This window comes from Dromiciops gliroides, chromosome 1 (assembly GCF_019393635.1).
Source record: "Dromiciops gliroides isolate mDroGli1 chromosome 1, mDroGli1.pri, whole genome shotgun sequence".
In the NCBI taxonomy this organism is placed as follows: domain Eukaryota; kingdom Metazoa; phylum Chordata; class Mammalia; order Microbiotheria; family Microbiotheriidae; genus Dromiciops; species Dromiciops gliroides.
This window is the reverse complement of record NC_057861.1, coordinates 129,208,643-129,234,577: the sequence shown is the minus strand read 5'-3', so window position 1 is coordinate 129,234,577 and position 25,935 is coordinate 129,208,643. Positions and strand designations below refer to the sequence as shown.

The 25,935-nt window shown below is 37.6% G+C and overlaps 1 protein-coding gene across 1 annotated transcript in view; it reads left to right on the top strand.

The window, feature by feature from the left end:
- Nucleotides 1–3,060: 3,060 nt before the first annotated feature.
- EBAG9 (estrogen receptor binding site associated antigen 9) overlaps nt 3,061–25,935 on the top strand; it is a 41,032-nt gene continuing 18,157 nt past the window's right edge. Inside the window, exons 1-2 of the mRNA XM_043975708.1 lie at nt 3,061–3,242; nt 25,599–25,696. Coding sequence (XP_043831643.1) covers nt 25,614–25,696 — 83 coding nt within the window. The 5' untranslated portion in view covers nt 3,061–3,242; nt 25,599–25,613. The remainder of the gene's footprint in view (nt 3,243–25,598; nt 25,697–25,935) is intronic.

Genomic DNA, 25,935 nt, shown 5'->3' with positions numbered 1-25,935 from the left:
CTTTATAAAGACAGCTTGCTGTCTTGCTAAGACGTTATGTTTCAAAAGCCTGTCAGGAATCTGAATTATATTCCCCATATATTTCTAGGTATGTCCCATATAACTTATTACATGTAGCTTGAAATACCTACTTAGGCATATTGATTTTAGGTGAGACAGAACAACACAAAGTGATCTGAAAAATCCTATTCTATGGCTGAGGAGTTGGGTAGTAGTGATAGTGCTATTTTGAGGGATGCCCAGCCCAGATGTGAGAGGAAGGAATTTTAGGGTCAGCGGGAGCTTTTCCCTATCTGCAGGATGATTTTGTGAAAAATGACTTCCATATGAGTGGAAGTAGGGCATAAAGAAGTGTCTATTTTGCAGAGAGAGAGAGACACGAAATGCAGCTTTGGAAGGGGTCTGAGTATGCAGAAATTCGTGGAAGGTGGGTTTTTTTGTTTTGTTTTGTTTTGTTTCCAAAAGGAGGAATATCTGGTCTAGAAATTTTAGAGCTATATTGCAAGCTATAATTAAGAGTTGAACACCCCAGACTTTTCTCCTTATACTACCTCCCAGCACAGCAACAGATGGCCATAGTATTGGAAACTACAGAGAACACTTCCAGAAAGGTGTCTGATGAAGTGGTAGCAAATATTAAAAGAGAAAAATGCAAGCTGAGAGTAGCAGAGATCAGCAGCACAGAAGAGACAAAGAAGTCCTTGTTTGAGATTCTTCTTAGTGATCCTATATGATGTCCCTAGAAAAAATATACAGTATGTTTTTTGAAAGAGTTGCTAATACAGTATTTTTATTTTTTCTTAATATCAGCAAAACATTGTTATATTATGAACTGTTTGTAAAGAGGTTTTCTGCCTTTTGGGTTAATGTGTACTGGAGGGGAGATCAAGTTAAAGGCTTTGGGGATGTCTTTAATGTTTTAACATTTTTTTTATCAGTGACTGGGATGATGGCATACTGAGCAGATCTTCAAATGACCCAAAGCTAGGAAGTATAGCTAACACATATAATGACAGTATAAAAGTAGACCCTAAATAGACCCTGTATAGACCAGATCCAATAAATTAAAATAGAATATACATTTCTCTAAAGTTTAAAAAAATCAATTTCATAAGATGAGGGACAAATGATCAGATTTAGTGCACTACAACAGTAAGTCAAGATTATATTATCACAACAGTAAGGTGATGTAACTTTTTTTTTTGGTGGGGCAATGAGAGTTAAGTGACTTGCCTAGGGTCACACAGCTAGTAAGTGTCATGTGTCTGAGTTAGGATTTGAAATTAGGTCCATCCTGAATCCAGGGCCAGTGCTCTATCCACTGTGCCACCATGCTGTGCCCCTCCCCCTTTGCAGTCTTAAAAGACACAGCTGATCATACCTATAGTACCCTGCACTGGGCAGATTGTTCCAATCTGAATGCCACATTTTAGGAAGGACACTAATAAAGTGGGGTATTCTTTAAGAAGTGTAAGTAAAGATGATGTCATTAAACAGATTATTTGAACTGAAGATATTCAGTAGGTCAAGCTGTCTTGAATGTCATTTGATCCAGACAACCACGGAAGGCAGGTGTATTATAACTCCCCGTTTTACAGATGAGGAAAATGAGGCTGAGAAATTAAGTGACTTCCCCAACATATTGCTCTTGTTTGTCCTTGGTTCTGGAAAAGGACCATGACATGGGGGGGGAGGGGTAGTGTGATATCATGATTTGTAGTGAATTGGATTTAAGAGAGGAAGGGCTTTGCAGTCACCAACCTCACTCTCTTTTCCAGAGCCATCTGGGTCCAGTAGCAAGATACAGCTCAGGACGACTGGAGATGGCCCCGTATGTTTGAGGTATTAAGGTTAAATAGTGTTATGTCTGAGTCCGCATTTGAACTCGAGTACTTCTGACTTCAGGGCCACCAAATGCCCTGAATTTGCCCAAGGTAACCCAATTAATAAAGGAGGCATAATTCAAACTTAGGTCGGCCTCATTCCTGTCCACTACCCACTACGCCACCTCGCTGCCCATTATAAGGATACCGAGAACCAACAGAAGGGGAAGTTGCAAGTTGCAGGGTCCTTTCAAGGTATTTTAAGAAAAAAAAAAAATGATACAGTTCTGAAATACGGAAGCAGCAAGGGATTAAGAGTAAGGGTTGAATGGTATATTCCCAGGGCTATGTGGTCCAAGTCCCAGAGCTCGTTCAAGAGGAGCAAGGTACAATATTTAATCAACTGTGGTCACCAATTAGTCCTATTAGGAACCTCCCAGGAAATCTATGCGCCACCCTGTGATAGGTAGTAGGGAGGCAGTCGGTCTTTTAAATTCAGTCTACGCCTAGCTAATGCACGAGGAGGTGGGGGGGGGGGTGAAGGTCTCAGGCTTTTAGAGATCAACGAGCCTGGTTTTTACAGAAGGGTCACAGACTGAGAAAGGGAAATTGCGGGAGGGCGGCAGGTAGATGCGAAGGATCTGGAGGCGTCTGCGATCAAGGAAGGGGATGAGGTTGCCATCAGTCAGAGTGGTCAGTGCCCAGCTGGAGTCCTGATAGTAGAGACGGCACAAGTCGGGCTTGGGTTTGGCGATGAGGTCTCTGACCCCAGCCGACTCGCGGCAGAGAGGGGCCAGGCCGATCCCAACTACCCTCAGGAAAGGGCTTTAGTTTCGCTCTTCGTATTCGCTTCGCCACCGTCTGTGACACAGTTGCGAAGGCTTTCAGGGGTGTGAGGGAACACAGCATCCGAGAAATAGCCAGACCCGAGGCCGATGGGACAAGCAAGCCGGCAGTGCCTCAGAAAGAGGAAGAGGCTGGCAAGCTACACAACGGTCACAAAGGCAACACGCGACGGAACAGGCAAACGTCCCACCCCGCGGCTCAGGACCGTAGTCTTCATTGGCTCGTGGCTCCGCCCCGTGACCGGCGGCCCCAAGCCAATTGGTCTAAGCGAGTCAAGGGGCGGGGTGAGGAAGTGAGGAAGACCAGGCTGCTGCTAGAGACTAGGGATACAAGGAAGGAAACGTGGGGAGGGGCGAAGAGGGAGGGAGGCGGGAGGCGGGAAGAGGGTTTCCCCGGAGGAGGCGGAGAGCCATGGCTGCGATTCGGCGTAGAAGACGGCGGCGAGCCCGCGCGTGGCTTTGAATGAGCCGCTGAGTAAGGCCGAGGACGAGCGCACGCGCGCGTGCCTGCGTGCGCGCGCGGCCCGCGGCAGCTCGGAGCCTCCGCCGGGCTGGCGGGGAGGGGGAGGGGCAGGTGAGTGTGTGAACCGCGCGCGCCCGCGACTGGGGGGGGTCCCCCTCCTTTCAGTCCTACGTGCTTCCCCCTCCCTCTCCTTTCCCCACCATCCCCGCACGCCCCCTCCCCCAACTGCCCTTTTTCTGGGTCCTTCCCGCTCCTTTATTCCTTTTCGCCCCCCCCCAGTCCCCCCCCATCCCCATTACCATTGCGAGCCTAGGGACTGGTTCCGGGTCAGGCTGACCACCCCTCCCTACCCCCTTCCCCCCAGGGTGAGGGTGGCTATGACCATGTTCGCTGCTAGCGTCCTAGCTCCTTTACGCAGCCCTGGGGATGGGGGGGGGGGGAGGAGGATCTTTCTTTAGGGGACACCTCACTTTGCTCCCAACCTCCCCTTTAACAAAACATTCTCTTAAAAATGTGAGGCTGCTTTTCCCAACAGTACCTAGTGTCCCAGGACTAGCGCTCTGAAGTGCCCTCGGGCAGCTGGCCTGGCCCCTGCCAGCTGTTTCTAGTTGTGCGTCCTCTTATTCCCTTGGCCGGGCATTTCCCGTCATGTTGCGTGCACGGGCATTGATTGGTGTGTGTGGACTTGAAATGACACTTTGTAGAGCTCTCCGGCTGATAAAGTAGCTACAATAGCTCTCCAGACCCTCCCCCCTCCCCCCTCCACTTCTAAGGTGGGTTGTTGGGACTTAAGTGTTAAAGCAAATTGAGCTCTTGAGAATTAAGGTGTTACTGGACTTTAGGATTATGCTTTGCAAATAATCACTTCGGAAAAGCTCAAAGGGCCCTTTGATTTTTGATTAAAGAACTTTAATCTTGCCATCTTAGACTTTATAAGATCCCTGAGGTGGCATATTTTTATTGGCTTGACTCCCTGTGTGAGTCATGGCAAGAAACGTGGCCAGGACTAGAACACAGGTCTCCAGAATTTACTTCCGGGAGATTAATAATAGACTCAGGAATTTCCTAAGTATTTTGGACTGGTGGTAGCCTATTTGATTTATTTGTTTCTTTCTCTTTTTTTAAACGTATATACTTCTCCCCCCCACCCCCAATTATCATGTTTCTTCCCGTTATTCTCATACCACCCACTAGAAAGAAATAAAGATAATGGCAAGAGAGATACAGAACCCTTGCATCATAAACAAAGTCAGGCAAGACATTCTCACGTTGACCATGCCCCAAAATGCGTTTCAAATTCTAATACTCTATCATCTTTCTTTGTGGGTAGCTTATGTAATATCACAATATTCGACTGGCCTTTTCCCAAGAAGCTGTATTAACTAATTTCTTTTTTTATTTTTTGACATGTAAAATGAGAGGCCACAAAATGAGTGCCACAAAAGTAGGAATGCCTGTATTGTGCTTGATCACATAATTTCTTTAATTTGGCATTAAGATTACAAAACCACAATATTAGAAACACAGGACATAGTATCTAATGTGTTTTATATGAAAAGTGGATTCTACTTAATGCATCTTTAACTTTGAATTATGGGTTGGCAAATGCAGATAGAAAATATTCTTTAAGTGACATTGACAGCTTAATTCTAATTAGTTTATGTGCTTGATTTGATTTCTGTGTTACCTTAGCAAAAGGTAAATTTGAACCTTCAACTTGTAATGCCTTTTTTTGTTTTGGAGTTGTACTTCCATTAGCGTTATTTTCTCAGTATAACATTGCTGTTAGTTTCTTAAGAGTAGAAATGTTAACGATTTTCTAGATGACACTACAGTAAACCCTTCAGAAATTTGCATTAGTAACTTTTTTTACAAAGTAACCAAAGACAAAATTAATTTTCTCTTTTTTGGTCTCATTTTAAAACAATTTCAAAAATTTCAATAAAACAGTGAGCAGGATTTTAAAGAGATGTGGTTTGAATGAGATTTAATATATTAAGTTGGATAGTTTGTATCTGGCATTCACATGTATGAGTAACATGTAGTACTTGGTGTATTAGGCCGGTCACTTGGAAAAGAAAACAGTGCCCTCTTTAATATAGGACTTCGTCAAGGAAGCATATGCTTTTGATAGGTTTCCGTTTGCTTTAAATATTGTTGGGTATTTCATATAAATTACATGAGAAGTATTCCAGAAGAGTGTAACATAATGTACACTAAATAACCTCTTGAGTTTTTCTCATACTTTTGTAATCCTGACAGGTATGCTTATTGTGTGGCACATTTAAAGGAGATAGGTAGAAAATAGTCCTGTCCATACATGCTAGCTTCTTACAAATAACAAAGCAGCTATTGAGGGTTTTTAAATCTTATTGATTATTTAGTACAGTTCTGGTGCTTCTGCTATAGGCAACATCTCTGTATATACCACTAGAACAAAATTTTGTTTTAACTTAATTAAGAATATTTTATGAGTGTTAAGTATATGCTAGGTACCTGTTTGTATATATCTTTTCTTTTTTTTTTTTTTTAGTGAGGCAATTGGGGTTAAGTGACTTGCCCAGGGTCACACAGCTAGTGTTAAGTGTCTGAGGCTGGATTTGAACTCAGGTCCTCCTGACTCCAGGGCCAGTGCTTTATCCACTGTGCCACCTAGCTGCCCCTGTATATATCTTTTTGATTATGGAATGATGACAAAATTTTTCCCCTTTTTGCTGAGGCCTGAAATTTTTTTCTAAACTTAATCTTTTCATTAATAAGACCATCAGGTTATTAATAACAGGATGGTTGTTTGGCTCTCTCAGACCAAAGACTGAATCCTAAATTTTAAAGTTAGTGTTAAAAGTTTTGGAGCAAAAAGTTGTCATGGTGTTATTTTAAAGAAAATAAAATTCTGTACCTTAAATGCTAGCAAAGAAGTATAAATGGGTAGCACAAACCTAAATTTCTTAATAAAATGGTTTGTGCTGCAGTATTCACAGACCATATGATGCTTTTGTTGTATTGCAAAATTCAGTATACCAAATATACTAGAGGTAGGGACTTGATTTGTGATTTCATTGGCATAGGGAATTATTGTATAAGTAAGTAAACTAACTTAACCAATGCAGATCAACACCTTTGATGTTGATTTTTATTTAGCAAGTGGCCTAGAACATGGAGAGGCTGTGAATTGCTAAGTTGGTCTGTCTTCCAGACCAAGTCTGTCCACCTTGCCACACTATAAATATGTTATTACCATCAAATTCAGTAGCAGTATCTTTAGTTATAAAGATTATAGTAGCATGGAATGAGGAAATTCTTGATAATTTAGGAAGCAAAGTTTGGGAGTAAAAGGTACTTGTAATTACTTGTATTTTACCGACAGGAATAATTGCTATTTCCAAATTGGTTTCAGTAGGTAAATATAATTTATCTGTATTGTATGCCCATTTCACTCTGTATATTCAGTTATTCAGTTCATCAAGTATTGCTTAAATATATACTAATAAAGAGGATGCAGCAAAAAGGCATAGTTAAAAGAACACTGGATTTGAAGTGAGGAGTGACATTTTTTCTTATCTAATTCTATATCTAATATCCATGTGACATGGGCAAATCATTTAATGTCTGTCTCAGTTTCATCATTTGTAAAATAGATTATGCTTTTTATCAGCTACTTCATAAGGTTGTTATAAAGCAAAGCTTTTTAAATTTTAAAGTACAAAAGAAAAGAGTTGTCTTTTTATTTATAGATAGCAGATTTATGCACAGGAGGTAGGGGTCTACTTTGCATTTGTAGGGATTACCAGGATGGTTTTGTAGAGTAGAGGTTATAGGATCCTAGATGTGGAGGTTGAAGATATCTTACTGTTTGTCAGGTCTGATCCTCTCATTTTACAGATAAGGAAACTGAGCTTCAGAGAAATGAGTTGCCTTGGGCAGGGCTGGGTATTTGAACCTAAATCCTCTCTCCAAATCCAGTGCTCTTTCTGAAATGTGATGTAACTTGACAGTAGCTTCCTCAAAAATCATGAACATTCCCTCAGCCCCTTTAATTCTTGTTACCCGAGCACCTTGTGCTTTTTTTTTTTTTTATGGAGGCAATGAGGTTAAGTGACTTACTCAGAGCCACACAGCTAGTAAGTGTCAGGTGTCTGAGGCTGGATATGAACTCAGGTCCTCCTGAATCCAGGGCCAGTGCTTTATCCACTGTGCCACCTAGCTGCCCCACCTTGTGTTCTTAATTGGTTTTCTGTCTTTCCAAAGCTACCCTGTTCTACATGTAGCGCTCTCCCCCATTCAAAATTCTAGTTCTTTTTCTGTCTACAGGAAGGAAGGAAGATGGTTCTATCTTCCCTCTTGAGTCCATAGGTTCTCTTTCTGGACACATTTCATCTTGAATCCTTTAGAATTCTAGTGGGCCATTGTATTAATTCAGTTTTTGTTACAATATTGTTTTTACTATGTTGATTGTTCTCCTGGTTCTGCCCACTTCACTTTGCATCAGTTCATATAGGTCTTCCCAGGTTTTTCTGAAATCATTCCCTTTATCATTTCATACAACACAATAGTATTCCATTATATTCATATGCCACAACTTTTTTAGCAATTCTCCAGTTGATGGACATCCCTCAGTTTCCAATGTTTTGCCACAACAAAAAGCTTCAATGAATAAATATGTGTATGGATGTATATATGTATATATGTGTATACCTGCATATACACATGTAATTTATACACATAGGTGTAATTTATATACATATATACATGCATACACACATATACAAATAATCTCCTTTTCCTCTTTGATCTTTTTGGAGTGTGGCCCAAGTAGCATTATTGCTGGTTCAAAGGCTGTTTAATGATCTTTTGGACATAGTACCAAATTGCTTTCCAGAATGGTTGGATCAGATCACAGCTCCACCAACAATACATTAATGTGCTTGTTTTCCCATATCCCCTCCAGCATTTATAATTTTTCTTTTTTTGTCATGTTAGCCAATCTTATGGCTATGAGGTAGTACCTCAGAATTGTTTTAATTTGTGTTTCTCTAATAGAAATTTAGGCAGCTAGGTGTTGCAGTGCCGTATAGCACCAGAGTTAGGAAGACTCATCTTCCTGAATTCAAATCAGGCCTCAGACTCTTACTAACTGTGTGACCCTGGACAAGTCACTTAATCCTGTCTGCCTCATCTATAAATTGAGATGGAGAAAGAAATGGCAAACCACTCTACTATCTTGCCAAGAAAACCTCAAATGGTGTCATGAACAACAAATAAAAATTTAGTGCATTTTTTTGATGACTACTGATAGTTTTGACTTCTTCCTCTGAAAACTGCCTGTTTATCAGTTGTGGGTTATCTCTTATTGTAAATTTGACTCGGTTCCCTATTTATCTTAGAAATGATGGATTTATCAGAGAAATTTGCTGCAAAGATCTCCCTCCCTCAATATCCTGTTTGTCTTCTAATTTTAGCTGCATTGGTTTTGTTAAGAAAAAAAAAATTGATCAAAATTACTCATTTTCCCTCCTGTAAACTTCTCTGTCTCCTATTTGGTCATGAACTCTTCCCCAAGTCATAGATGTGACAGGTGATTTCCTTTCTGTTCTGCTAATTTGCTTGTTTTATTACTTTTTATGTCTAAGTCATGCACCCCTTTTGAGGTTATGTTTATATATGGTGTCAGATGTTGGTCTATTCCTAGTTTCTATCAGACTACTTCTCAGTTTTCCCAAAAGTTTTTTTGTCGTATAGTGAGTGGAATATTTGGTATATCAAAGACTAGGTTACTGAAACTTACTTGCTTCTGTATATTTGTATTGTGTATCTAATCAGTTTCACTCATCACTCTTATTTCTTATCTAGTACCAATCAATCAATAAATATTTATTAAGTACCTCCTATGTACCAGACATTATACTAAATACTGTACTATGCTTTAAAGTGATTCTCTCATTTCCTAATAGGGTTATGTCATATCTAGTGAGCCTTTGATCTGAAAAAGCCTGTGTCCTATGATGCAGTGCCTCAACTTCATGAGGGCACTGCACGATTAGAGGGTTACCTAAGACCAGATCAGAGGCTTTTTCTACCAAAAGAGCAGTAGCCAACAGCAGCCGCCACAGCCTGAAGGCAAGGTGGCATGCCAGCAGCTACAGAATCAAGTTGAGTAGAATAATAAGCTATTGGGCACTGGACAGGTCCTAATTTTTGAGTCAGGATCCCAGAAGCTACTCCTCTCTGTTCATGTACAAAAAGAGTAAAAGACTTACTGTAGTCTGGGAGTCCTAGTGCAGGTGCTGATAACAAGGACCATTTTAATTGTTATAGCTGAAAGATGCTGGGAATCCAGCTGTAAAGGTTCTGGGACAGAAGGGGCTTAGTAATTTCACCAAAAGAGGGCATTCATTGTATGCAATATCCAGCTGCTCCCAGAATAGCCCTTAGCTGCTTCTTAGTAGAGGCAGCAGAGAGTTGTTGAATAGTCTGGACACCCTTAGGAGAAATGGATCATGTGCCAGTGGCCAAAACAAAACCCAAATATTCCACCTGAGGTAGACACCGTTGTACTTTAGACTTAGAGACCTTATGGCCTCATTTGTGCAGCTCTAATAACAGGTGTCAGCTGTCTTCCTGACAAATCTCAGCATTAGGTGCAGCCAAGAGTAAGTCATCTACATATTGGACTAAAGTGGAACCTTTAAAGGTCATTAGCTAAATCCTGTTGCAAAATTTGATAGAATAGTGTGGGACTGTCAGCAAACCCCTCCAAGTCCATTGTCTGTTCTTCCAGGTAAAGGCAAACAAGTATTCGGAATCCTGATGTACTGGTATCAAAAAGAAACCAGAACAGAGATCTACCACTGTGAAACATGTTGCCTCACATGAGATTGAGGAAATGATAGTAGCAGGGTTAGGCACTATCGAATGTCTAGGTATAACATAGGAATTAATTGCTCACAGATCTTGTATAAAACAGTTAACAGGCTTGCCATCTGGCCCAGGCTTAGGCTTCTTAACTGGCAAAATAGGGGTATTGCATGGGGAATAAGGGCATGGAACAATTATGCCTTGGTTTGTCAAAGCCTCAATTATAGAAGAAATTCCCTCATTGACTTCTCTAGATAAGGGATGTTGGGGCAGCTAGGTGGCATAGTGGATAGAGCACCGGCCCTGGAGTCAGGAGGACCTGAGTTCAAATCCGGCCTCAGACACTTAACACTTACTAGCTGTGTGACCCTGGGCAAGTCACTTAACCCCAGTTGCCTCACTAAAAAAGAAAAGAAAAGAAAAGAACTGTTATCAGCCTGCATTAAATTGGGGATGGTATCAATATTCTGGCAAATTTATATAATCTACTTAACTAAGGGGCATCTAATATATCAATTGCAATGGCAACTATATAACATATAACACATGCTTTGCATAGCACTTTGCATATGTTATCACTTTTAGTTCCCACAACAGCCCTGTAAGGTAGATATTATTTTTTAGGCGAAACAGACCCTTTCAGAGAGACATAGGTGAGCAGAATGAAAACAGTTACAGGTTCTCTCAAAGGGGTACAGATCAGAAAGATATAGAGGATTGATGGTGTAGGGGAGGGGAAAGGATGGCTGAATCTGAAGACTTTACCTTTCCAGACCCTGAAATTTTTAGCCCTCTTGTGCCAGTCCATTCACCTCCCCAAAGTAATGAACCCCATGTAACCCTTAGGGTTAGAGATACTTATTATGATTGTTTATTAGATACAGGAGCCTTGAGATCAGTCCTAGTGAGCAAACCTGACCCTGAATGTACATCTATTGGATCTCTAAATGTAGCTGGAGTTTCAGGAAAAGCTCAAACAGTTGTAAAATTAACCCCTCGCATAGTGAATCTGGGCCCATTAACAGTAGAACATTCATTTCTACTTATGCCTGACTCTCCTGAAAACCTATCAGGTCGTGACCTCCTTTGTAAACTTAGAGCAACCATACCATGTTCTCCAGATGGTGGCATTTCCCTGGAATTGCCAGAGAATACTGTTCACTTACTGCCAATCTTGATCCCAGACAGTCAGGAAACAGTGGGGACTGTATTTGAAATCCTTCTGATATTCCTGAGTCCTTATGGGCTTCCTCCTCTATTGATGTAGGTGTCCTTAAACCTGCTGTGCCTGTTATCATTAAGACCATTCCACAATATCCCATAGCAAAATCTAGGGGGTTGATAGCGATACTGAGGTTGATAGTGAGTCTCAACTGCTTAGCCTTGCTGCCTCGTTATTTCCTGTACTGGAGCTAAAATGCCTTGTCTGTTCCTTTCTTCCTTCTCATTTCCTTCATAAATATATGTTGCTGTTAAGTCTGTCAGAACTCAAGGTATTCCAACCTGGACACTGTCTTTCAAAATATTTCTGTATTTCTAGTAAGAAATGAGAACAGATAACATTGGCATCTCTAGCATCTAATGGGTCCAGTGTAGCATATTGTCTGGCATTCTTACACAGTCTGTCATAGAATTTATTTGGTCTTTCATTAGGTTCCTGAACTATATTTATAAATTTTTTCCAGTTATCAGTCCTTTTAGCACAGGATTCCATTGCCTTCAACAGTGTTTCTCTTGCTTCCTTCAACATATTAAAATGCTCAGGGTCTTCTAAAGGCCATCCATTAGCAACTTTTCCTGATGTTTCTAAGGAGTTCGCTGTGGCTATTATATCAGCTCTCTTTCCCCTGGGGATAATATCATTTCCATGAAATCAGTAACATCATTCCAAGAGGGCTGATGTCCTCTGAAAATAGCCCCAATCTGGCTGATAACTGCTGTGGGATCCTCATCAAATTTAAGAATTTCTCGTTTCCATAAACTTAAATCTTTGGGGCCAAAAGGTATATAGTGCCTGAGCTTTACTACAATACTCTTTTTATCATGGGTGGGGACCTCTTGAAGGGGAAGAATTTTTATCTTCTCTGTCTCCTCTATAGGTGAATTTTCTCTTTTTTTCTTTTTTATTTCCTTGGTTGGCACTTCAGCCTGAGAAACAGGCTCGGATTCCCCATCTTTTCCCCCCTTTTCGATCAGTTTCTTATTTGCTACATTCCAGAGGTTCCAATAACTTTGGGGGAATCAAAGTGTAGGATCATTTGTAGAGTTTTCAGTGTTATTGGTTCTCTACTAAGCTAAAATATTTTTTATGACACATAAAACACATTGATAAGCCTTGCTTTCTTCATGCCTGGCTGAATCAGTAGTTTATGAGAGTCTCATGCTAGGATTATTTTCTCTAGGGGAGAGCCCTGTATTATATGGTATGTTCTGGTATTTATAGTCTTTTTTGGTGTTTTAAATTTCTATAGTATTATCAGTCCCCTTTTTGTAATTCAGAAATTTCCTCACTATAACGCAAAGAAAAGTAAGAATAAAAATAGGAATAGAATATTCGAATTCATAAGGACCAAGGGTAAACAGGATTTCAATCCTGGCCTGAATGAATAACCACAAAAAAACAAAACAAAACAAAAAACCCCAAGAAGGTAAGATCCATTGGAAAAAGTAAAGGGACTAGAAATAGGCTAAAATTAGAAAAAGGGTACTTAGTTACTTAGTGGCTACCTTGAAATTGAAAGGGACAGGCACATAAGAAATAGGGGAAAATTTCTTATCCTACCAGAAGATCAGAAGATTGAGGGTTCAGCATTCCATTTCATGGTTGCCAACTGTGATGTTTAAGAATCTAATTGTGTTGGGGGCAGCTAGGTGGCGCAGTGGATAAAGCACTAGACCTGGATTCAGGACGACCTGAGTTCAAATCTGGCCTCAGACACTTGACACTAGCTGTGTGACTCTGGGCAAGTTACTTAACCCCCATTGCCCCGAAAAAAATAAATAAATAAAAATCTAACTGTGATGTCTAAAAATCTAATGTGTGGTCACCTTAAATTAGAAGGTTATAGCACCAGTCTTTGGGCATTAAGAATTTATTAAAGTGTATGAGAAGTTAGCAAATGAGAGAGGAAATGCATGTGGAGTTCAGAAAGAAGAAGCCTAGATCCCTGCACCTGCTGCTGCTGCCACTACCAAAACCTCCAATGGAAAGGAGGATCCACCTTTCTCCTTAAGCAGAAGCTCTCTGTGGGACTGCAAGAGGGAGCAGTCCCCACACAGCTCCAAGATAATTGGCTGGTAGCATTGATTGACATGACTTACAGGTGGTTCTATGAGTAGATGTAACTTCTGGGACACTAGTCACATTCTTTCTCCTCAGTGGGGTGTTGCCCTGGTTCTCACAATGTCTTTTTCAGCAGGGGGTGGCGCTCTGATTCTCACAATTAGAAACATCCTCCCAGAACAGAAGGAAGGCAAAAGCTTTTATAGAGGATAGATGAGGTGTCCACCTGAAAATGCAAAGTTCCTTTTTGAGGTGGAGTGGGGAAAACTTGGATGCTTGTCATATTCCTGAGAAGGGGCATTTTTTTTTTTTTTGAATGATGGTCCTGACCTCTGGGGTTATCTCTGTCTTCTAGCTCAGATCAGGTAGAAGCCAGACATAAGTAACATTCCTGCTATAGAATTTTCTTAGGTGTGTCTGTCCTGATATCTAGTTAGTCAATTTAAACTTTAATAGTCCCTTGATTCCTTGATATGTCTGTGCTGTTATCTGGTCATCTTTGGTTTTGCTTCCCACAGGAGAAACTTCTGAGTTATCCTAAGCCCCATGTCATTAACAGTCATGTTAAAACATATTTCCACATTAGTCATGTTGTAAGAGAAAAATCAGAACAAAAGGGTTGGAAAAAACACAAGAAAGAATAAACAACAAAAATGTAACAACAAAAGTGAAAATAGTATGCTTCAATCTCCATTCAGACTCTATAGTTCTTTTTCTGAATGTGGAGAACATTTTCCATTATGAGTCTTTTGGCATTGTCTTGGATCATTGTATTGCTGAGAAGAGTTAGGTCTATCACAGTTGATCAGCACACAGTGTTATTGATACTGTGTACAATGTTCTCTTGGTTCTGCTCATTTCACTCAGCATCAATTCCTGTAAGTCTTTTCAGGCTTTTCTGAAATCCATTTGCTTATCTTTTCTCTCAATTTCCAATTCTTTGCCACTACAAAAAGAGCAGCTATAAATATTTTTGTGCATGTGTGTCCTTTTCCCTTTTTTATGATCTCTTTGGGATATAAACCTAGTTATGGTATTGCTGGGTCACAGGGTATGCACAGTTTTATAGCCTTTTGGGCATGGTTGGGCATTGGTTTCAAATTGCTCTCTAGAATGGTTCAATCAGTTTACAGCTCCAGTAACAGTGCATTAGTGTTCCAATTTTTCCACATCTTCTCCAACACTTATCTTTTTCTTTTTTGTCATATTTGCCAATTGGATAGGTTTGAGGTGGTACCTCAGAGTAGGTTTAATTTACATTTCTCTAATCAATAGTGATTGAGAACATTTTTTTAATATGGCTGTAGATAGATTTGATTTCTTCATCTGAAAAATGTCTGTTTGACCATTTCTCAATTGGGGATCTAATACAGTATTGAACACTAATAGTGATAGTGAATAGGGCAGCTAGGTGGCACAGTGAATAGACCACTGGACCTGGAGTCAGGATTCTTCCTAAGTTCAAATCTAGTCTCAGACACTTAGTAGCTGTGTGACCCATGGCAAGTCACTTGACCTTGTTTGCTTTAGTTTCCTCATCTGTAAAATGAGCTGGAGAAGGAAATGGCAAACCACTCTAGTATCTTTGCCAAGAAAACCCCAAATTGGGTCACAAAGAGTTGGACATGACTAAAAAGACTGAATAACAATAACAAAATGATAATGGACATCTTTGCTTCACTTCTGTTCTTATTTAAAATGGCTTCTAGCTTATTCCCATTACAAACAATGCTTGATCATAGTTTTAGATGGATACAACTCTTCATATTAAGGAAAACTCCATTTATATCTGTGCTTTTTAGTGTCTGGTTTTTATTTTTTTTTTCTAACAGGAATTAGTGTTGTTTTTTGTCAAAAGAATTAATATTTTGATTTTTGTTGCTTTTGTTATTGATGTGGTTAATTATTTTTATAGTTTTTCTAATATTTGACTAGCTCTGTATTGCTAGTATAAATCGACCCTGGTCATAGTGTATGATCTTTGTGATATTTCGTTGTAATTTCCTTGGTTGTATTTTTTTGGAAACTTTTGCATCAATATTCATTACGGAAATTAGTCTGTAGTTTTCTTTGTTTTACTTCTCCCTGGTTTAGGTGTCAAGATCATATTTGTATCATAGAAGGAATTTGTTAGAATGCCCTCTTTACTTATTTTTTCAAGCAATTTATGTAACACTGGAATTGTTCTTTAGATATTTGATAGAATTTGCTTATAAAATTTTTTTCTTAGAGAGCCCTTTTATGACTTGTTCCATTTATTTTTTTTCTAAGATAGGATTATATAAGCATTCTGTTTCCTGTTCTGTTAATTTAGGCAAATTATGTTTTTGAAAATATTAATCTATTTCATTTAGATTAATAGTTTTATTGGCATGTAGTTGGTCAAAATAGCACCTAATAAGTGCTTTAATATTCTCTGCGTTTAGTTGTAAATTTACCTTTTTATTTCTAATATTGGCAATTTGGTTTTCTTTAAAAAAAATCAGATTAGCTTAAGCGTATGTATGGATTTTTTAAACTTTCATTTTTACTAATCTCTCATTTTCAGGATTTCTATTTTGGTTTTAATTGGGGGGGGTGACTTGTTTTTCTAGATTTTTTTAGGTGTATGCTCCACTTCTTGATCTATTTCTCTTTTATGGAGAGAATATATATCTTTGAGAGATATAAAATTTCCCCTAAGTGCTACTTTACCTACATCCTACATATTTGGGCATGTTATTTCATTGTTATTATCTTTAATGCATTTATTGATTGTTTCTATTATTTGTTCTTTGACTCACTCTTTTTTAGGATTAATTTATTTCGTTTCCAATTAATTTTTAATCTATGCTTCAAAAGTCCCTTATTGAATATAATTTATATTGCATTATGTTCAGGGAAAGATGCATTTAATATTTCTGCTCTCCTGCTTCTCTTTGTGAGGTTTACATGCCCTAATACATGGTCATTATTCGTGAAGGTGCTGTGCATTAGCCGAGAATTAAGTATACTCCTTTCTATTGTCATTCAGTATTCTTCATTAGTCTAATCATATCTAATGTTTCTAAAATTCTGTTTATCTTATTAACCTCTCTGCTTTTATGGTCATATTTGTTTAGGTCTGAGAGGGATGACTTAAAGTCTTCAACTAATATAGTTTTACTTTCTATTTCATCCTATAACTCACTTAACTTTTCCTTTTTTTTCTTTTTTTTTTTTTTGGTGGGGCAATGAGGGTTAAGTGACTTGCCCAGGGTCATATAGCTAGTGTCAAGTGTCTGAGGCCAGATTTGAACTCAGGTCCTCCTGAGTCCAGGGCCAGTGCTTTATCCACTGTGCCACCTAGCTGTCCCCTTAACTTTTCCTTTTAAGAATTTCGATGCTAATGCCATTTGACACATATATGTTTGGTATTGATATTAATTCATTGTCTATGATACTTTTTGACAAAATACAGTTTCCATTTTGATCACTTTTTTTTTTTTTTTGGTGAGGCAATTGGTTTTAAGTGACTTGCCTAGGGTCACATAGCTAGTAAGTGTTAAGTATCTGAGGCTGGATTTGAACTCAGGTTCTCCTGACTCCAGGGCCAGTGGTCTATCCACTGTGCCACCTTGCTGCCCCTCATTTTGATCACTTTTAATTAGGTGTTTTTGACTTTGTTTGAGACCATGATTGTTACTCCTTCCTTTTTTTATTTAAGCTGAAGCTTGATAGATTTTGTTTCAGCCCCTTATTTTAATTCCTTTATCTTTTTGTTTTAAATGTGTTTCTTGTAAATAACATTTGTTAGATTCTGGTTTCTGATCCATTACTTCTGACCACTGCCTCCCTTCTTTATCCTTACTCCCCACTCCTTTTCCCTCCAATTTCCATGTTAGCTAAGATGAATTTCTGTACTTATCTGTCTGTGAATGTATGTCCTTCCCTCCTTGAATCAGTTCAGATGAGAATGAAGTTCAAGTGTTCCCCCTTTCCCCTCCTGCCCACTTTCTTCTCCATTGTTTATACTCTTCTTTATGTGAGGTAATTTTTCCCATTCTTCTCCTTTTGACACTTTCCCAGTGTATTCTTCTTCGTCATACTTTAGTTCTTTTTTTGAGATCATACTAAGGCCCTTAGCTTTATTAGACTCCTTTAAGAGCCCTTGTAATGATAGTTCTGAGGGTTATTTGTGTCACTCCCTATAAGAACTCTGGTGACTTCTTTTTGCTTCTATGAACAAATATAAAATGTTCTGTTTGGCATTCAAACCTTTTCATAATCTGAGTCCCTTCCTACCTTTCTAGCTCTTTCATATCTTACTCCCTTACCATATACTCTTCAGTTCAGTAGAACAGGCTGTTCCATGAACCAGACACTCCATCTCATGCCTCTGGGCACTTTGCCTGGCTGTTCTCTATGCCTGAAATGCCTGGCCCTGGAATTAGGAGAATCTGCGTTCAAATCTTACTTCAGATACTTACTAGTGTAACTCTGGGCAAATAACCCCAATTGCCTTAAAACATCCAGGGTCATCTCCAATTATCCTGATGTATATCTTGCCTCTGGACCCAGATGGCTCTCCAATATAGAGTGAGACTAGTGACCTTGCACAGCCCTCCCTCACTTAAATCCAATTCAGTGCAAGTTATGAGATCACCCTGACAACAAACCAACAACAATTTATCTTGTACATAGTTTGCTCTGCATATATTTGTATGTTGTCTCTCCCATTAGATTGTAAACTCCTTCAGATCAGGGATTTTCTTTTGCCTCTCTTTGCTCCTAGCACTTAGTTTAGTGCCTGGTATGTAATAGATGCTTATTATGGCATTTTTTAAGTAACAAGTTTTTTGTTTTGTTTTATTTTTTTGGTGAACAATTGGGGTTGTGACATGCCTAGGGTCACACAGCTAGTAAGTGTCAAGTGTTTGAGGCTGGATTTGAACTTAAGTCCTCCTAATTTCAGGGCTGGTGCTCTATCTACTGTGCCACCTAGCTGCCCCTGTAATAGATGCTTAGTAAATGTTTATTGATCTATTGATAGATTTTGTGAGATTCTGATTGTGGTTCCTCAGCATTTGAATTTTTTCTACCTATTTGCAATTTAAAAAAAAATTACCTGGGAATTCTGGGTTTAGCTACAATATTCTTGAAATTTTCATTTGGGGCATTTTTCAAGGTGTGAATTGTGAATTCTTTTAGTTTCTACTCTGCCTCCGGATTTAAGATATCTAGGCAGTGTTGATTTATGATTTATGTCTAGGTTTTTGGGGTGTTTTTCTTCATAGCTTTTCAAGTGCTCCATTGATTATCTCTCCTCGATCTGTTTTTCAGATCTTTGTTTTTCTTGTGAGATACTTCATATTTTCTTCTATTTTTTTCAGTCTTTTGACTTTGTTTTGTTATTTCTTAATGTCTCATGGAATCATTAGCTTTTGTTTGGCCAGTTCTAATTTTTAAGGAGTTCATTTTCTTCAGTAAAGTTTTGTACATCTTAGAAAACTGTTAATTCTCTTTTCATACCTTTCTTGCATTCTTTCTAAAACCTTTGTACACTGCTTCAGAAGGATGCCCGACTCTTGAACAACTATGAGTCTATCACAAACTATTTTTTGACTGCCTTTCTTATTTTGTTATTTTAAAGAATACTACTAGGAAGAAATTATGCATGTTAAATTTTAACTTCTAGCAGTTTATTTTCCTGGATGAGAGAGTTTGTTTACCCGTGAACAAGCAGTTTCAAGTTAAAGTATGTATGTAATTCGAATTGTTTAGCTGTTCTGCAGTGCTGGACTTGTCATAAAGATCTTGGTTCTAGCTTATGAATAAGTCACATCTTTCTGAGCCTCAATTTTGTTTTTTTTAAATGGGGGAAATATGCTTACCTTCTAGGCTTGCTGTTAGGCTATGTGAGATAATAAGCAATTGTTAAATAATATATTCTGGGGGGCAGCTAGGTGGCGCAGTGGATAGAGCACCGGCCCTGGAGTCAGGAGTACCTGAGTTCAAATCCGGCCTCAGACACTTAACACATACTAGCTGTGTGATCCTGGGCAAGTCACTTAACCCCAATTGCCTCACTAAAAATAAAAAAATAAAAAAAATTAATAATATATTCTGGACATGGACAAAAAAATTGAAGTAATTTGTGTTCTTAAGGAGTTTATGCTTTAGGGTGATAATGTATTTTGCAAGCTCTAAAGAATTATAGGGGCAGCTAGGTGGCGCAGTGGATAGAGCACCCGCCCTGGAGTCAGGAGTACCTGAGTTCAAATCTGGCCTCAGACACTTAACACTTACTAGCTGTGTGACCCTGGGCAAGTCACTTAACCCCAATTGCCTCACTTAAAAAAACAAAAACAAAAAAAAAAAGAATTATATAAATGTTAGCTTTATTTAAGTCATGAGAGATAATTTTATCATCCCTACAAGGGCAACAGGAAACATTTAATGGGATCATTTCATATTGTTGTGCTTATTTATGACAAGTATTTGTTTAAAAAAAAAGAAATTTGTTAAAAAAAAAAAAGAAAATAATTGTAGCTTATGCACAAGCAGTTGGTTGCTGAAGATAAAGAGATAGAGAAATGCCATAAAGAACTCCATATGAACTTTCCAAGTTAAATCAACACTTCGAGGACAGAAAGGATAGATATTAAATATGGCAAACACCAAATAATGTAAAATATCAAGAAAATTGATGTTGGCATTATCTCAGAATCATTTTTCTGTGTTCAGGCATGTGGGCTTATCAAGACAAAGATCAGAATTAGTAAGAAGATAGAATTAATAATGTGAAAAAGTTGTGTAATTGAAACAACTCAGTCCTGAAATATACAAATGAGTAATTAACATAAACATATGACAAAATGACATTGATATATATAGAAGTGTAACTGATATAAATTTATTACCAAAACAAGAAGATAATTAAAGCCTAGAAATTATTATCTTAGTAAAAACATTTGACTCACTTGAAAAGTGGAGAGAAATGGCCACCAAAGCAACACTGGTTTTGTATATAAACTTGTAAAATCTTAAGGTGAATGTTGGAATGTTCTGAGCAGTAACATAGAGAAAAGAGAAGCAGCAAGTGGTAAACACCTAAGCAAAGTTATTCCAAAGATTTTTGAGATCACAAAGAGAAAAAAAAAAGTGGAGGGGAAGAGCTACAAAGATCACTGTAAGAAATTTTTACCCATTCAGGATATTGGAACCACAACACTCAGACACAAAAATCACAGACCCACATGTTATTATGACAGGGTAGAAATGACACTAAAGGAAAAATAAATGGGAAATGTATCCACATTGAACTAAGTATATATAGAGAAGCATTGTGGAAGAGCATGACTCTAGGAAAGAAAACTATGTATTGATGGGGGGAGGGAATAATTTAGTACCTCTGATACAATGCAATGGGGCAAATTCTTATTCTCTTTAATAAATGCTTAAAAGTCTAACTTTTGCTAAAGCTTATAATTTATTGGCGACCACTCACTAGATGTTTTAGACAGACTAGCTAGAATTTTACCCCTCACATTAGTTAATTGAAAAGGTTTGAAAAACATAATTGGAATGATTATGGGAAGTTAGGCCTACTAGTTCATTGTTGGTAGAACTGTTTCACCATTCTGAAAATCAATTTACTCTTAATCATACTGTTAGCTTGTACTTTGAGTCTTTGCTGGGAAGGGACAATTGTTGAAACAAAACATATCAAATAAGAATACTCACAGACATGTATAATTTAAGTTGTCACACGAAAGTTGAGTTAAAAGACCAGAGAACATGGTATTATGGTGACTCTTGTATTCACAACAAATTTGGGGAAATATTACATTACTCAATTCAAATTATTAATGGCTTCCCATGTGCAAGGAAGGGCCTAAGGAAATAAAGGTTTAACAGGCTCTGCTTTCAGGAAACTTCCAGTCTAATAGGGAATGTGAAATATGTCCAAGTAATTGAATGCAAATGAAAAGTTCAGGCAACAGTGGTAGGAGAAATTTGAAGATCATGATCGCTTTTAGATGGAGAGGCGGACAAGTTAAGGAAAACTTTATGGAAGAGCTTGACTCTTGAGTTTAGCCTTGAAATAGCAATGTAAACAGGTTCTAGAAAAACATTCCCAAGAAGGGAGATTGGTCCCAGAAGAATTTGTTGGTTTGATTGAATCATTGGGGTGTATAGTCTAGTTGGGTTAGTACATAGAATACATGAAAAGGGTTAAGTATGAGTTGGTAGCTTTGGGGTAATGTGATTAAAGGGATGTTTTAATAATAGGAAAGACTGACCATGTCTGTAGACTGAGAGGAATTGAAATCAAAATGCCTTAGATATACTTCTTTCAAGGCCAAGTGGACAGAGTATATCAAGATAATATAAAAATTAATTTAGGGTGCTTCTGATCAGAAGATTTAAGACCCTCTGCTTTAGGGACTGTCTTTCTCAAAAGAAAAAGGCACCTGATGGTACATTGTAAAGAATGCTGGACCTGGAGTAAGAAAGACCTGAGTTCAAATTTGCCTTCAGACGCATACTAGCTGTATGACCATGGACAAGTTTTAGCTTAGTTTGTTCAATTACAAAATGGAAATAAAAATGGCACCTATTTTGCAGGGTTGTTGTGAGGATAATATGAGATAATATTTGTAAAAAACAACAAAAATTAAATCAATTAGCACAGTGCCTGGAACATAGTAGAATGCGATAAAAATGCTTCTTCTGTATTTCCTACTCTATCTGGGATGTTGATTTGTACTTACTCCCACAGTTCAGATAAATACCTGTTTATTGGATTGCATTAATTGTGAAACCAATTGCATTTCTATTCTAATGCTTTGAAAGGAGGAAGTTGTTTCCTTAAACCTTTCTTCTAAACAACATATTACAAAATCCTTATTAGATTGATTATTCTTTCTTGGGCACAATTTAGGTGATTTTTCTGAATGGAAAACAGAGAAATTACCATTCTTGGATTTTATTTTCCCATCTTTGTGGCTATTTTAAGATAATTATTTTCTTAAATATACCAGACAGGGAATATTGTTAAAAGACTATTGCTGGGGCAGCTAGGTGGCACAGTGGATAGAGCACTGGCCCTGGAGTCAGGAGGACCTGAGTTCAAATAAGGCCTCAGACACTTAACACTTACTAGCTGTGTGACCCTGGGCAAGTCACTTAACCCCAATTGCCTCACTTAAAAAAAAATGACTTGCTGCAATGATTTTACTGTTTATTTAACAATAAAATTTATGAAGTGCTTTATTTGAAATTTTAAACCTTGGCTCTTATTTACAAGTTTGTGGGGCTTTTAAAGAACTGTTAAAATTTAGTTTTGTTCAAATACTTTTTTTCTGTAAGTACTTTGTTACTAAAACCAAGGGATTAGACTTAAAGGCCAAGTATGAATTCTAATCAAAATTATCCTTACATTCAGATTTTGAAAAGTCTCCATTAAAGTCTTCATTGTGGAAAATTGTCATAGATGTGTTTATGATTTTTTATAAAGGGGAATTGTATTTAACAGTATCAAATACTAAATTTTGTATATTCCAAAAGGTGTCCTTTTACAAATGAAAAATACAGGTACTATTTAAAAAAGTTTTTGTTTAAGAAAATCTGTCATAGTAGGATAATCTTGGTTATATGGTCAATAATTTTATGTTCAGTAATAACCATTTATCTAGGATTACTGCAGTGTATCTATGTTCAGAGTAAAACCTTAGTCTTCATGCCTGTAAGCATCTAGCACTGCAGCAAATCTCCCAGCAAACATATATTACATAAGAGGGAAATTTTAATGTCCTGAAGTTAAATGAGGTTACAGTAGTTACTGATATAGTGATAATGGAATGTAAAATCATAGCTCAAAATTTGGAAAAGGAACTTATACTATAATTTATCTAATCTAGTCTCCTTATTATTCCTGAAAAAAACTATGGAGTAGAGTCACACAACTAGCAAATGTCAGAGACACAGTTTGGGCTCAATTCTTAGGATTAGTTCTCAAGTCTAGTTCTTTTTCTATTACACTGCAGTATTTTAATTTTTCTGAGAAGTTACAGGATATTGCTATTTTTTAAAAAGAATGAAAAATTTACTGAAGGTGAAGAAACAATTTACATTAGAAAGAAGCTAAAATCAAAGGATTTAGTCATTCATTTTGCAAAAAGGCATCTTTTATATACAGGATATCCCAGAAGTGCAATTTTGAGCTATTTGCAGAAGGGGTCATGTGGCACATTTTGTGCTCTTTGTGTGAAAAATGGAACGATAGCTTTCGTCGCCGTAGTTGGCATCAGTGTCATCATTGTCAGCAGAGTTTGTACAAAAAAACCAAATCATGTAAAATGGCCCTTGGATTAATATAAATCCAGGCCTGTATTCTAAAACATTAACAGTGCAACATGGTAATTGCTCATTATGATAACCGTGAATCATCATAAAATGTGTTTACTAATGTATTTCAGTGAGAATTTTATTTAAAAGGACTGAAACAAATAATGTTAGGATGCTTAAACAGTTTGACTCAGCCAGAAAAATCATTTTGATCCTTACAGCAACTCTGTAAGGTAGATGCTATTATTATCCTCATTTTACATACAAAGAAACTAATGCAAACTGAGGTTAAATGACTTGCCTAGGGTCACACAGCTAGCAAATGTCTGAGGACAGATTTGAATTCATGACTGCTCTATACAGTGTGCCACCTACCTGTCCCATTTAATGCGTTTATTTAATTGCATCAAATTTCAGGCCACTTTAATTAGATTGATTATAAGATATTGTGGGATAAACTTAGTAGCTACTTAATAAGTTCTGGTTGACTGAGAGACTATGTGTTATGTATTAGATGTCTAAAAAATTTTTCATTTCATTTTAAAACTACATCTTTTGGAAGAACTACTTCTGGGAAAGCTTAAACAAAGCTTTTTTCTTTTTTAAAGTGAGGCAATTGGGGTTAAGTGACGTGCTCAGGGTCATACAGCTAGTAAGTGTAATGTGTCTGAGGCCAGATTTGAACTCAGGTACTCCTGACTCCAGGGCCGGTGCTCTATACACTGCGCCACCTAGCTGTCCCTTTAAACAAAGCTTTATGCAATGACATTTTTTTCTCTTTCCAGGATCTAAGGCTTTTTTGATGCAGTATGTTCTTCATGCTTATAGGTGATCTGAATTGCTTTGTGTATTGTCCACATAGACAGTATCTTTGTACTTGTACCTTGATATGTACTAGAAAGAGTAATAAAAATACCATTTCATAGTTTTAATTTTAAAAGGACATTCACATCCATTCTTAATTGATTTTTTTAAATTTGTCTTTATGAAATTGGATTTTATCTTACTAGATTAAAAAAGTATGCACATATACATGATACACACATGTGTATACATACAGTGGATATTCATCCATTGACCTTTTCCATCCTACACAACCTTTTTCAACTTATTTATTCTAGTCTCTGCTAATGTTAAGGACATACTTTGATATTGAATTCTCACTTAGATATGTCAACAACTTTTTCCTATTCTCCTTAAAACATGACTCTTCTTTACTCCAGTTGAGACCAGTTCACTGAAGACTCCAACTCCTTCCATCCTTGGAACTGCTCCCTAATTATGAGATACTCTCCAATTCTGAAAGATTTTTTTTTCCTCTCAAATATCTTCTTCTTTGGGCCATCACTTGATAGACTGACTGCTCATACCTTCTGTATAGTGGAATATTGAAATTAATAGGACTTAATAAAATAAATTTCTTCAACTTCTTCAAACCCTCAGTCCTTTTAGTACTTTCCCTAAATCCTAAAGTCTTAGGATATCTTCCCCCTCAGAACAGCTGATAAATTTATGCAATCTTATCTCAGAGATTATTCCCAGAATACTCACAGCAATGTCCCTTTCCTGGAATTATACATTCTTTCTACCTTGGTACAATACAACTATGCACAAATAAGGTTTGTTTTCTCTTAGAATTAATCTACTGTCTCAATTCCCATTTACATGGCTCCCCTTTATATTTCAAATCACTGTGAATAGTAGTCTTAAATAATCCTCATTAAAGCAGCTTAATTCACCTTAAATGCCCCTTTTTATAAAGAATTTTAAAAATTAAGTCTATTCTGTTGTTATATGTAAGTTCTCTTCAACCTTCTAGATGATCTTTTGACAAGAGATTTGCTTTTAAAACACACCTTGTTATATTTGTGGTTACCAAGGAAAAGCTTAAAAATGTTTTATCACATGCTGTCAGAATTGTTCCTTTTATTAAATTTGACATTTTCAGCTTGGAGAGAAGTATGTAGCTCATGACATCTCCTTGATGTATTTTTGTCTTTTTTTTTTTTTTTTGACAGGTTCTGCTTCCCATCATGGCTATCACACAGTTCCGGTTGTTTAAAGTTTGTACCTGCCTGGCCACAGTACTCTCATTTATTAAGAGGTTAATATGCAGGTAAATAGAAGTTTTTATATCTTGTTTCAACTATTCTGCCTGTGAGATTTAAAATTGGATGTAAGAGCATTAAACTTCCCCTTTAACTTTTTTCCTTATATATCTCCCAGACTACTGAGAAAAGAAGCCTCTGAGCTTTAATCTGTGAGGGATTAGCTTTTATTGTTTAGACAACAAACAGGTGATACCGATTAGGGAAACAGGAAAGTAGAAATACAAATGAATAGTCTTAGATCTAA